Source organism: Larimichthys crocea, chromosome XI (genome assembly GCF_000972845.2).
Source record: "Larimichthys crocea isolate SSNF chromosome XI, L_crocea_2.0, whole genome shotgun sequence".
NCBI lineage: Eukaryota > Metazoa > Chordata > Actinopteri > Sciaenidae > Larimichthys > Larimichthys crocea.
This window is the reverse complement of record NC_040021.1, coordinates 13,481,686-13,496,119: the sequence shown is the minus strand read 5'-3', so window position 1 is coordinate 13,496,119 and position 14,434 is coordinate 13,481,686. Positions and strand designations below refer to the sequence as shown.

The following is a 14,434-nucleotide window of genomic DNA, read 5'->3' as shown; positions in this document are numbered from 1 at the left end:
CGCCATGAAACAAAACCAAGAATTCTCAGCCGTGCCAGGAGACAAAGAAAAAGAAAAAGAAAAAAAGAAATGTTTTGGAGGTTGTGTACTGCAGTTAGCACATAGGTCCTATTACAGATAAAGTTTTAAAGGGGAATAAGCTGTTTATATAGGTATTTTATATTCCAGCTATTCTTCTTTCAAACAAAAGTTTCTCTCTTCTCTTTTTGTTTTCACATTGTTGCAGCTTTCCCATTTTCTTCCAGTAGTTTGGATCACTCACTCACATGTTCCTGTACTCCAGTGTTTGTTTTAGAATTGTCATTTGTTTGTCTTTACTAATCAGCTGTCCTAAAACCTCTAACACCTGTCCTACCTACCAGTAACAACTCCCAGTATCTCACCCTGAAATACAAAAGAGGACACTGCGCAATATAGGTAGTTTTTCTACCCTGGTAAAACTAATTTCAGTACTCAGTAATCACTCATTCATTAACTTGATTATTATTTGGATGTAACTGCATATTTTGCTATTTAATATTTGCCTCTTGAAGGAAAGGAATATGGCAGATATGGGAATGACAGCAGTGGGAGTTGGAAATTTGATCTAATTTTGTTCAAATATTTTTCATTTTTGCATTTTTTTCATTTTGTTTTTTTGCTATAATGCTACAGGAATATTTCTATTCTAATTGGGATATTTATCTCTAGGTGGAGAGAGAAGGGTCTTTTTAAAGGTTTTTTGATGTCATCTTACATTTACTCAGGTATTTTCCTCTTGGAAGGAGGTATCAGGTGTGCAGGCAGGTCTGATGGCAGTTCATGTCCCTCCAGTTTCACTTTTATCAGGTGATTGGCCAATGCAAACTCCTCATCATCAAGCATCCCATCTTTATCGATATCTGCCAGCTTCCAGATCTTTCCCAGCACTGTATTGGGCAGTTTTGACTTCACCATCTCCTTCTTGGCGTTGGCTCCTGTCACCTTCCCGTTGACGGGAGATAATGTGTAGAAAATTTCATCATAAGCAGGTTTGTCACGTGCGACGACCCACTCTGCTTCGTCGATGCCTTCGCCAGCGCCTTCGCCGTAACCGTGGCCAAACGGCCCGTTCAGAGTGCCATCGAAAGCACCGCCCTTCACAACTGGGTTGGGACGCTGGGTTTCTTCTTGCCGCACCAGGACCATTAAGCCAGCAATGTCATTGGCCAGCATGTCATCCACTGCCTCCAGGAATTTGGGTTTCAGGGGCTGGAATTTATTGAGATCCTGAGCTTGCAGTTGGTCCTTAAAGCGAAAATAGAGGGGGGGAAAAAAAACACATCACACAAGTCCTTCTCTAAACTTTTATCTATAAATCTACATTCCTCTGCTCCTTCCAGCTTACCTGCATCTTCTTCAGATTAGGAAAATCTCCAGGTGATATCTGATGCTCTCTCTCAATGCGTTTGTAAATTTCTCCCAGGCTGCCAATCAGTTCTTTCTTCTTGTTCTCCTTCCCAAACACAGAGGGCATCTCTTTCTTTAGTGAGCTGATGATGTAGGCATGGACCTGCATCGTAAGAGGGAAAAATGCTCATATACTCAAGAGCAAACTTACTGGAACAGCATGTTATAAACCTTATGACAACCTCAGTTGCGGTTTATTTGGTTACTGGTGGTAATGCTGAAATCATGATAATACATGTATCATTTCCTGTGAATCCCTTGTGCATGAGCATAACTTCTGAATCCAGCAAAGGAATGTCAGACCTTACCCCTGAATGCAAACTACTGTATAGAGAGGTAACTATAGTATATAACAGAATAAATGGCATAAATAGTGTCAAAAACTGCACTTGATACGATGAATATGTTCAGGATTCAAACTGTTTGCAGGGATCTGAGGTTGTTCAGCTGTTGACTCCTCATAAAACAAAAAAACTTCACCCATAAGTTGTCATAAGATGCATATGTATTGAGAGGGAGACATGTTGTGCATGCAGTGATTGTTGTGGAGAACCTAAAGTATTTATGATGTTTTGGATAAAAATACTAACCATCTTTTAATGCATCAAAAATCCAATTTCTTCAATGCTAACCATCTTTTAATGCATCAAAAATCCAATTTCTTCAATGAACAATGAAGATTTTATTAATTTAATTATCAAAATGAATGATTATTTATTCTGACTTTCAAACTCCATTGTTACAATTCTCATATTCTTTGGGGATGAGAATTTTTGATACGCCGCTCAAATAACAAGCCAAATAACTCTGGTGTCTGGGGACACTAAACACTCCTTTAACTAGATAAGTCATCCAGTAAATCTTTCAAACGACCTTCGTTAACATTTGGTTTTAATATTCATAAGAAATTAAATATGGCAAAAGTAACGGGAAAACCCATATTTGTTATGTTGCTGTGGTGATTTGTCTGTGTGCGTTTTCCATCTCGTGTCCTTGATGTTCATCATGAAACAGACACACACACACACCCACCCTATCAGCTGTCAAACAGGAAAACTGCACTCGACTCTCAGTTTGATAAATCTGTGTGTCAGTGTGTTGGAGAGCATGCGTGTCTACATCCTTTGCGTTTCCTCAAACTACAACAGGCAGACTGCTGTCTCTCATACCTGACTTCCTGTCCAGAGAGGAAACAGGAAACAATTCACTCAGAGGAGAATAGTCTAGAGGATTTGTCTGGTTCTTATTGGTTCTGTCACAGCAACAAGCTTTCATGTCAAGGTTAACAGCTGGACGGGGAGGGGGGAGAGCGTGAGTGAAGGGAGGTATAAATAGAAAACACACACACACACACAGAAATGCTGAAAATGATTGTGAATCAGTTTATGTTTGTGTGAATGGATTTAATATCATACCAGACTGATAATCCTTGTGTGGAAGTATGATATAACAAAGTAGGTACACTCATGTCACTTGTACCTTACCTTTGCTAGTCTTGCCCTCTTGATCAGATCGTTGAGCTTCCTGAGTGCTGCATTTCTCGGTAAAGACTGAATGTCCTTAAATAAGTCCTGCTCCTCTGCTTCAAACAGCTTCCTGTTGTCGGGAATCAACAGAGGGTGGGACCAGAATGAACCGATGTAGACACGGATCACCTGTCAGGGTGAGGGACACGGACAGAAAATCAACTATGAATGACAATTTAAGGTAATGAGAAAGCAACCACATTGATCAGTTTGTTTGTAGATAACTAATAATACACGAGACATGACAACTAGACACCAACTCCAAGAATACTTCTAAAATCTGAACGTCTCTCCTGAAATAAGAAGTCAGATTTTCAAATAGTTTCATTAATTTTGTAAAATGTATTGTTTTCTGTAGATGATCAGTAAGGCACGGAGAGAGGGGGACATTATATCCACAGCAAGCCTCTGGCAGGGCAGTGTGGCGTCGTCAATAAATCCTTAGGGAGCTGTGATTCCAGTTTATTGCATTTTCATTGATGTTTTTATTCAGCATCAAATGCAGGTTTTGTGGATGTGCACAACTGCACTTGTCGACTACCACATGCTTTGCCTATCTCACGTTTAGCCAGACAAGATGGTAGAAAGCTTTGAACATGTTTTTTTTTTTATATATTTAATGTTTACTGTACCTCAGGGGTGTTGACTATTTTCCCCAGTGACCACATCAGGGCGCCATAAACTCTCATCAGCTGCTGGGTCTCTATCTGATCAGCTTTGTTCAGCACAACCCTGGGGGGGAAAAAAATAATAATCGACACAAGAGACTGATTAATTTGTGTAAAGTCAAAGAGCTGCTCACAGTAACTTTGCAAAGAGAACAACTTCTGTTGTATCGAATTGGATACATCTGTAAGTCAAGCAACCCTAAGATACCTGATCTTGTCCTCATGGTTCTTCAGGGCTTTAATCACCTCTGAGAACTCATCGGAGATGTCCAGTTTGTGGGCGTCAAACAGTAAAATGATCCTGTCCACTCGCTCTGCAAACCACTCCAAGACAGCTGCAAAGTCATAGCCTGAGAGGAGAAGGAGGAGAAGGGGAAGGAGATGGGGGAATTGTGAAATTAGGATTTCAGATGAGGGATGGGAGAGTTTAGATCAAAAAGAAAGTGTAAGAAAAAAAAGATTTGGTTAATTGTGTTCTTACTTCCCCATTTCTGTGTGAATACAGCATTAAAGGCATTAGAGGCATCTGAATGATCTGTGACCATTACTGAAACAGTTAATGCTACTTCTGAGGAACAAGTCAACCCGCTGAGTTTTTATGATGAGAACCACCATCTATAATCCATGACCTGAGCCATGAAGTGATGTTGCAATATTCCCAAGAGGAAACCATTATAATGGCTTCAGGTCATAGACGAGGCAATAAGAAGGACGCCCACATTACGACATGCTGAGAGAAAGGAATGTCTGTTTACAGATGGAGACAGTCCTGCCAGTATTCAACTAAGTGGCTTTTCAAATCTAAATAATGAGAGGAAACAAAAAAAAACATTTTATTGTGCTATTTGAATGATTTTTAAAAACAATTTAGCACCATAAATGAACAGTTTTAGAGCCAAAATGTGCAATGCAATCATGGCTTTTTTTAAATGAATGAAGGCAGTAATTAATGCACGAATAAATGAATCAGTGATTAAGCCTGTCAGCAGGAATACATCATTGCCCCCTTTGACTTTGACTCACACTCAAGGACAAACCTTACCTGGAGAAATTCCACAGTATATGAGAGGAGAACAAAGAACAAAGCACAGGACGAAGGATTAGTGAGCTAAGATTTCCAACCAACACTGAAGGACGTGTAAGAGATGCAGAGTCAGTGGTGAACCTGTTACAGCTGAGATTATGGGATAGCAACGACGAGGCATTTGCTGTCAGTTGGTAGTAGGTTTCTGTTAATACAGCGAATGTTAAATGGATTTTCTGAAGAGCTATGTTTGTGAAACTAAATCTACCAGCTTTGCATATGTTATCACTTGGAATATATCTAAATCTGACTCACAATGGTCCACCTTGCTTACAGCCTTACTATACAGACATAGCTGAGATAAAAATCCCCCTTTTTGCACACTTACTTCTGCACTTCTTGCTACAGTGGCTGCTCTGCTGCTCCACTAGAGGAATAGTTTATACTCCATGTGAGTTATTTCTAAGATAGATATGTATACTTGTTGAATAAAACTTGAAAAGTGTTCTGAGATTAAATGATGCCTCAAAGGCTCCTTTACAAACAATTATAAAAGTCATCTTTCAGAACATGTGGATATTGATGAGTATTCAAACATTCCTCACCAGGATGTGAGCAAAAGTTCAGCAGTTGTAGCAATAGATATGTAAAACATGGAAAGTGGTTTTAGCTGTGTCTTTCTGCCCTGTTGGAGCACAGCTGAGAGAAGACAGAGGGCACGCTGCTGCTTGGGCAAAGCTATCAAGGGTTAAGAGAGATATAGATACATTGATAATTTGAACTTTAGTGGATCATTCTTCACATGAGTCGCTTTTCACATGGTGTGGGGGGACTGCAAGTCTAAAGCTCCACTATCGTAACCTCAGATCGGAAATGTTTTTATGAGTTTACTAACCAAAGGTTTACTAACTAAACATGAAGTTTGTCCTTACAGTGGTGGTAGATTTAACATCAGAGGAGCACATTATTTTTTATTAAAGTTCTATGGAGATACATCTGTACATCTACAAAGCCAGAATATTGCCCTGAGGGTGGCACTAGAGTAAAATATCAAGAATGGAGGTGTTATGGGGAGCAAGAACCTACTGAGAAAATGTGTTTCAGTCTGTCAACTAAATTTAACAATTTAGTTGATCAGATTTCTTTTGAGTGCAAGTGGAAATTTTGGTTTAATGGTGGCAGAAAAAATGTTCTGGGCCAAAAAATGTAGGATTGTAGGAAAAAGAAGATCCAAAAAATGCCACTAAAGTCCTACCATTATCTCTTGACATATGCCAGTGTTGTCAAATGGGACTTCATTAGATGGTGGCAAGCAAAATATCCTCTCCAAAACTCTGGTTTATCATCTGGGGATCATGAATATAAACCTCACAGCAACTGGAAAGTAACTGTTGATGTATTTTGCTCTGATAGTGTTGGGCAGACCAACACAGCACCAAGAAAAATCTGAAGGAAAACAAACACTCATGTGTCCAAATGTCAAATTTGATTAAATTATCCACTTGGCTAGCTAACAAAGTAAACACATGAAGATTTTTTATATTTTTCCCCCAAACCATGTGACAAGTGTGAAGAACATGTAACAATCCATACATTCTTCAAAGTATCACTTTAATGAGCTTTTCTGCAGCTGGTTGATGCCCAAGTTTATTTATCTACAATACCTCCATAAGGACATCTATGTAGGCAGCTATAGCCTGACAACTCCTCATCTGGACACACACACAAATACAGACATGAATCAAATAATGCAACAGAGTGGAGGAAAGGTAATAACAAAAAGAATGAGACACACAACAAATGGATGGAGCTGGATGAACATGAACACACAAACAATGTGAAAATGAACACCAAAAACAAAAGCGACACACACACACACACACACACACACACACACACACACAGTCCCCAGAGACAACACAGCTGTGCTGACTCAGTAGAGGTTAATGCTAGCCTGTATTTTTTATATCCAACAGACAATAGCAGGGTCACACCTGACTGTGCTGTTTATTTGGTTTGACAACACATCCAGAGGACACTCTGACAGAATAAATAGAAAGTAGAACAGAGCTGATGTGGGTTGGTTTCAATCAAATTACTTCAAACTAAATAAGTTCTGTTGGCGCTCAAGGAGGAATCACTCCCTCAAGACAGCAACGTTCTCATGACTAACATTAATCCAGACCCAACCCTGCTATGAAGTAATGTGCTGAACCCAATGACCACAATATGCTCCTTGTTCTTATTTAGCTGTTTGGAACTTCACAAGTACGTTTATACATTTTATCACGTCAGCCCTTCATGATATAGTCCTTTGGGAGACGCAGAGTAAATACTGCCTAGAGCTGGGGCGGGGATGCAAAAAAATATGGAAAAACAACATTTCACATCATTGTGCAATCATTGCATTTTCATTGAAGTAAGTAAATTCCTAATTATCACTTCATAATGTAGCATGTCTCATGACCTTAAAATGTGTGCTGATATTTCTATTTACAAATGAATGTTATTTTATATTGATAAAACACCATTACAACAGAGGCAAGCATGAACGCTTCCACAACTTACTAATCAATAATCAAACGAGATGTTATTCCAGACTCATTTTGAGTTGCTATTGATGCTAAATGTACTGTGATGACAGTCAATATTACAAATGTCAACAGTGTTTGGTTAAAAGAGAAACAATCCATGTGGGCCCTACATAAAACAAGATTAAACAGTGCACACAAAGACTAAATTATAGTTGTCCCAAGTATCCCAGCTTTTTTGTTCCTGTTAGCGGGTTGGTATGGCGACCCCAGCGTTTAGCTCCGGGAATGTCAGCCGTGTCGGACACATATCAAACTGTAAGAAAGCTGGGAAGGAGCCTGGAAAGCCTTTCACACCTAAAAACTGCATTCATTTCAGCACCACGGCTGGGATCTGTCCACTGTTTTGGTTTTTTACTCATCTCAAAATGTAGAGAAGAGAAATAATCAAGAATCGTTTAGCTTTGTGTTTTTTCATGCCATTTTGTTTTGAAATGTAGGTGTCAAGAGATAAGCACCAAGCATTGATCTGATAATCTGTTTTTGTGTAAATAAATAGGATGAATCAGGACAAAGTCTGTGACAATACATTGATTTCAATGGGCCCTTAGCTTGCGACTATGTTAGTATATTCCTATTTGAACAAACCAGATACAGAATGTTGTCTGAAATGTGCAGATGATCTATAGAGCTGCTACAAACATGTTTGAATTTTGTGTCTTGTTTTAAATCAATGGCCACCATGGCTATGTAAGTATCTCATTGTCTCACCACTGTCTCTGCAAGTCCTCTGAAATATGCAGCTGTTTGTTGACCATTAAGATTCGATGCATGATTTTCCATGTTTTAAAGTCAGCACTGAGGTGTAAATCTGAACTTTATGTAAGAAGTTGTGTATGTGTGTGAGAGAGCACATTCAAAGCTCATCTTTTTTGTCACCGCTTCCTGTTCTTTGAAATGAATGAAGCAGAATCCCCCTGATAACTAAAAGCTAAAAAAAACACACGCATGCATCCAAAAGGAAATGCTGACACGGCGGTTCAGAGTTCAGCGGAATGGAGGGAGCTGCAGCTGAATGGGTCCAATGAACGAACACCGACAAACACACACACACACACACACATGCACATTAACATAAACAGAGGAGGATGAATGTGTGAGCGTCTTACCTCGACTAATTCTCTGTTTCTCCCCTGACAGAATCCCTGGTGTGTCAATCACACTGATGCTTTCCAGTACTGGGTTAGGCAGCTGGGCACACACAAACCTAAAAGCACACGTGTGCATACACGAGGAGAGAAGGGTTAAAAGTAACTGGACAGAAGTGTAAAACATTTTAACAACAAACATCATCCCACACCAGACCTCCTTCTCCCCTCTCTCCTCCATCTCTCTTCATCTTTGTCTCCAGCTGTATAAATACTAACAGGTTAGCAACCGTCCTCACTCTGAACCCCCCTAATCACTCTGACAGTCAGCGTTTCTTCTGTCTCCTTTCAGCAGTGGTGGGCCCTCACAGTGAGGACACTACTGCAAGAGAAAAGAGATTTTGGCACTTTTCCTTTTCCAGAGGGATGACTCTGCAAAGATGACTGGCTGGCTGGCTGTCTCTCACTCTTACTCTCTCTCTCTCTCTCTGTCTCTCGCATACACGCACTCACAAACAGCCATTAGAAGAGAAAGGCTGACCAGTGAGCAGAGGGAAATTCAATCACACAGGAATGTAGAGCTGTGGTGTGGATTCTCACTAGTACACTCACACTCTCTTTCTTTTTCACTCGTTCCCCTCTATGATCACATACTTCACCTTGGTACACCACTTTGTATTTTAGTACAAACACACCTCAAAAGATATGATACCATCTGCCATCAGTGCATTTCATCTAGCACTTTGTGTAAGTGTGTGTGTGTGTGTTTACCTGTTGAGGAATGCATTTCCAAACGCGTTCAGCTTTCTGAACGGCTTCTTGGGGTCAACCACCAAAGCGTTACCAGGGATGACTCCTTCTGTGTCGCCGTGCATCACAGCGATGAAGGAATCTGTGGTGGGTTCAGGGCCGATCCGCATTCCAGGAAAATCCTGCTCCAACAGGTAGCTGTGGGGGATATAGTGTCACATAGCGTTAAACTAAACAAGGCAAGAGGCGAGATGTTTTTGATCAACTACATGCTGTGTGAGAATAGATCAACCATACATAAAAGACGTCGCTCTCTGAGACAATGAACAATAGTGAAGAGCGCATTGTGTGGCTAGCGTATTGTGAGACGAGGAAAATTATGTTAGTGTAAATGTATTATGCATTCATGACAATGTGTATAAGTTCACCAACCACTTCCACAACTGTGTCTATGTTTTATTAAAGGTTATATCATTCCTGTAATTTGACTGAATCTTGATGGAGGAGGACAGACGTGTGTTACTTCTGCAGTGTCCAATTTGAAAGAAGCGCTGCAAGGCCTTTTTTTAGTGCGATTATGTTGAACGGAAATTGGTCTGGATGGTAAAAAGCAATTCAAAAAACACCAGAAAACAGGTCTGCCTTGAATTAAAAGCTGCTGGAACAAAGATTAGGGGGATTTTTACATCATCACAGGCTAAATGGCTGCAGAGCACAAAAGAAGGTACTGCTTCAAACTCAAATAAGTTTGCTTTCTGAATGAGAGTTCAATATTGAAGTATTTTGCCAAAAGTGAACTTAAAATGGCATAAAATATATTTGCGAGGGAGATAGTGAGATAGCATGTTGTAGTGATTCCAGTATCACACTCTGGGACTGCGAAGCTCCAAACTGATAAAACTGCATAAAGTCAACATAACAAAGAGCTTTGATTAAGTTCTTCAGAATGACCATCACCTGGAAATTTTGGACTCAACTAAAAGACAATGACTTTACACACAAAACCCCGGAGGGGACAAATCTGTACAAACATTTGGTTGAGCTCTATCAGTGCTGACAAGAGGAAGTAGAATATATAAAGTTTGCAACTTGCAAGACACTTAATTTGCTTACTGGTGATGTGAAACATCTGTAAAACAGTTGACTGTGGTGAATGGCTTAAGGACAAAAAAAATGATTTTATGCATGTTTTAACTTGGAACATTTCTGAAATATAAAACCAAAAACAATAATCTCAAAACTTACTACACCATATTTTCCAAAGAGTGTGTGTTTTGTGTGTGTTTTGAGTGTGTGCAAACTTGTTTGAGTTTGAAGCAGTACCTTCAGGTATCATATCCAATCTACAATAAATGCAAACATTTGACCTCATTTGAAACTGTTGCTATAAAAACCAAGCTGACTTACAACTCATATGTTTGAGGTGCAAAGGGCTGAAACCTCATCTGTTAATCTGTGACATCACACATGTGACAAATGAAGATTAGTGCGTTTCTGTTCAGTTTCACAACCCCAACAATGTGAAAGCAGAGCCATAAAAAAAAGATTTAGGCAAAAAGATTTACAGCTAAAGAGTAACCATAAATTTCATGTGAGTCTGGGATGTGTATGCACTTTAACTCCTACCAGATGTATGGATGGTTCTCTTATACATCTTCTCCACACACGCACCTTGTCAGAGGAGCTAGCAGTGCCTGGTGGAGCCATCTCTGTGCACATATGTCTTTCTGTGTAGTGTGAATCCTCCTGTCTGTCCGTCGGGAGGTTGTGTAATACATACGTAAAAGCATTTACATCTAACAGTCTGTATGTTTAACATCATTTATATACTGTGTGTGCAGATCCCATGCACACCAGCTCACAATCATACCAGTCAAGTCACCTTGAAGGAAAACTTGTAGTGAGGTGATGATTTGAAAGACTCAAGAGAATAAAAACTGGGACACAAGTCAATCGATAAATTTCAGCACAAAAAATGAAGACTCAGATTACTGACCTCTGAATGACCGCCAAAGATGAGAGACTAAATCAGCCTCCACCATCTACACATCTCTTGTATTTCCATCCTTTTCCCTTCCTTCACATCAAGCTAACTATGATGCAAATAAACATCATTATGCAGCATTTAAAAAAGACCTGCATGGCTGTCACATCCACATCTGAGTCCCTGTGATATGACATGTAAGAGATGCTGACCTAGGGTTAGTCAGCACATTTGTACATTCTGCATCTTACTGTTACAATGCTGGTGTTGTGGGGACAGGCGAAAACAGAGAGTGAGGCGAGGGGAGAGTGCCAGAGACAGGAGAGGAAGAAGAAGACAGAGCAGGGATGTCTGCACTATCGCGTCTTATAGCAGGAAGTCACTAACAGCATCCTCTCTCTCTGGCTTTCAAAGGCTTACCCCACTAATTACCTGCTATGCTCTGCAAGTGTGTGTGTGTGAGAGAGAGAGAGGGGCAAGTCGTGAGTAACCGCCCTGCAGTTCAAGAGGCCCAACACCCGACTGCTAATACCTCCCTGTCACACATCTGCAAATACCAGAGTTACTCACACAACATACAGCATTATTTTACAAGCTGCTTTTTTTTTTTTTACCTAAAACATTGAGTTGTATTATGCTTACAAAGCTAGTTCTCTAAATCGCCAGATGAAAACAAAAAGTTTTATGAACAAACACATCTGTCAGTCTAATCATCCACACACACCTCATAAGAGTGGGCTGCAGCACCAGGCAGTGTTGCCTCCACATGATTTAAGTTTGCATATTGTGTGTGTGTGTGTGTGTGTGTGTGTGTGTGTGTGTGTGTATGTATGTGTGTGTGTGTGTGTGTTATATGGATCCAATAAAGCTCGCGAGATGAGGCTCCTGGCAGTGAGGCTGTGAGTGTTTGTGTGTGTGTTGTTGCTCTTTTTATATCGCTCTTTATGTTTTTAATTTCATGCCAATCGTGTTCATTGCACAACTGTGACAAACTGCTTCAGTAGTGGGTAAAGTCAGTTTGGGTGTGTCGAACTCTCCCTTTCTATCTTACTGGTAGTCTCATCCCCCTATTAATGAATCTCTGCATATATTTGTGTGTGTGGTGTTTTTCTCACCGTATGAAGCTCGTCTTGCCAGTGGAGTACTGTCCCACCAGTAAGACCATGGGCTTGTTGTCAAAGTCTGCATCCTCCAGAGCCGGAGAGTGGAACTCATGGAACTTGTAGCTCTCCTCCAGGGGCAGGAGTTTGGTTTTGTAGAGCTTCTTGAGTCCATCACTGACCGTCTGAAAGACTTCTGGCTCCTTCTTCCTCCTGTCGTCGGTTCCAAGCCAGCTGAACATTGTTTCTGGTTGCTTATTGTTAGACTAATAAAGCCTCAAATAGATACCACTAGTGCTTATTCTGTTGTTGACTGACAGGGTATTGATCTAACCTGAAAGGATCTATAAATCTGAATAATAAAAAAAAAAAAAAAGAATCTGATGAAGATCTACCTAGAAGATCCAAATAAAAATGTTTAGTGACATATACACATTTAAAAAATATTTTTAAAAGTCGGTTTTGGGGAAAAATCTAAAAGTATTTTGAAAATCAGTCAGGAAAATAGATATATAGATGACACAAAGTCTGACTAACCCTGTCCTGCTACACTGAATGGGTGCTGACTGTTGTTATTGACAATATTGATGTCTGGCCTGATGCTATATGCAGCCTCGGTGATGTCTATGTAAAGACTTTATCTCTGTAAATGTCTATAACTATGCAAAAAATGAAAATAGTTCAGCATTTAAATCTGATCCGTCAAATGCACTCTCATCATCGACCCTCCCAAGTCCAGGCCACTTATGCTCCTGGGCCAAAACAACCCTCCTCTGCATTCAACGAGTTTGTTTTTGTTTACCAATCTATTTCAGTAAACAAACACTGCCCAACAAAAGAAAAAAGGAAGAAAAAATAGAATAAAAAAAAAAAAAAGTCTAAATCACGCTGCTCATGCAAAACATCACGTTACCGCTATTCAATTTGTTCCAGGAGCTTTGCAGAGGAATCCCAAAAATGATGCACCGAGCTGCTGTCAGGGAGAAACCTCCGTTATTGTTCAGCTGCTCCCGCTCTGCAGCCCACAAAACAAGCCTGACCTCCGGGGGACCGGCACTTGTTTCTGTCGCTTTCGTGTCAAAAATAAGAGCAGCTTGTTTCGCTAGTGCTACGGGGGGTTTATTTTTCTGTCACAGCACAGCGCTGAATGTAGCAGCAGCTGATGTCCTGCAGCTCAATTTAAATGCCGAGTCGAAGGAAACCCGAGCCCGCCGGAAGTGCCCAACGCCTGGCAGTCCGACCCACCGCGGTCCCGCCCAGTGATGCGGGAGATGGACGCTTGAAGCCGGGAGGGAGGACGCCATGCTGGATGAGGGGAGATGGAGGAGCTGGCGATGAAGGACAGCGCGCCACCTAGAGGTAAAAACATAAAAACGTTTTTCTTTGAATAAACGAATAATAAAAATGTTTTCACAAATGTTTATTTTAAATTAAGTTAATAATAACATTATTGAGTGAACACAAGTCAACCACGCACTTTTATTTTCCTATAAATACAATACACTTACTCTACTGACTCCCTGTAAGTGATGGAAAATAATTAATAGTTAATTTAGTACTGAAGTACTTTTTGCTTACCAGTTTCTTTTAAGATTAAGATTTTGCACACAGAAAGCAATAGCTTCATCTCAACCTGCTGAAATAGTAAAATACTACTTAAATATTCATGTTTCAGTATGAACAATCTAATAACAATCACAGGGGATATTTTCCTAACCCTAAATACTGAATCGAGTAATTTGTTGGGATTACTTAATCAAGTAAATGTATCTACATGAACTTGATACGTTCAGTACTTAAAGTGTCTTTCTTACTGACTGCTCTTGGTACATTTAATGAAGTTTAGATCCAACCTGGAAATACTGGCTGTCATACATGATGGTGTACTCTGTAGTTAGGCCAGTTGTTAAAGTGTTGATGTACTGTATGTGCTCTGAATGTAGTGACATGGGAGTAAAACTGTCAAATTATACATATTTTTGCTGGGAGATGTCATGCAAGGACCCCAGGAGATGCTCAGTATGATTAATCAAAATGACTCTAAATATGCATTATGGTTACACGTCACTGTTAGTTTTTCTGTCTTCTTCTTCTTCCTCCTCCTCCTCCTCATCCTAATACTATTATCATAAATAGTTTTCATACTGGAGTGGCCAGCAGGCACCTGGTAGAGTGCAAGCACCATGTAGTTTGAGCCTTTACAGCAGCAACTTTGATTCCAGCTTGTGGCACTTGTCATCCCCTCTTCTCGTCCTCTCACTAATGGGCATGATGA

The 14,434-nt window shown here is 40.2% G+C and overlaps 1 protein-coding gene across 1 annotated transcript; it reads right to left on the bottom strand.

The window, feature by feature from the left end:
• Positions 1 to 217: 217 nt before the first annotated feature.
• ehd3 (EH-domain containing 3) lies at positions 218 to 13,488 on the bottom strand. Its single transcript, XM_010741438.3, has 8 exons — positions 12,175 to 13,488; positions 9,097 to 9,273; positions 8,347 to 8,444; positions 3,831 to 3,972; positions 3,587 to 3,686; positions 2,913 to 3,083; positions 1,367 to 1,531; positions 218 to 1,266 (listed from the first exon to the last, which is right to left on the bottom strand). The coding sequence occupies exons 1-8, from the start codon at positions 12,399 to 12,401 to the stop codon at positions 739 to 741; spliced, it is 1,608 nt and encodes a 535-aa protein (XP_010739740.1). The 5' UTR covers positions 12,402 to 13,488; the 3' UTR covers positions 218 to 738.
• Positions 13,489 to 14,434: the final 946 nt, after the last annotated feature.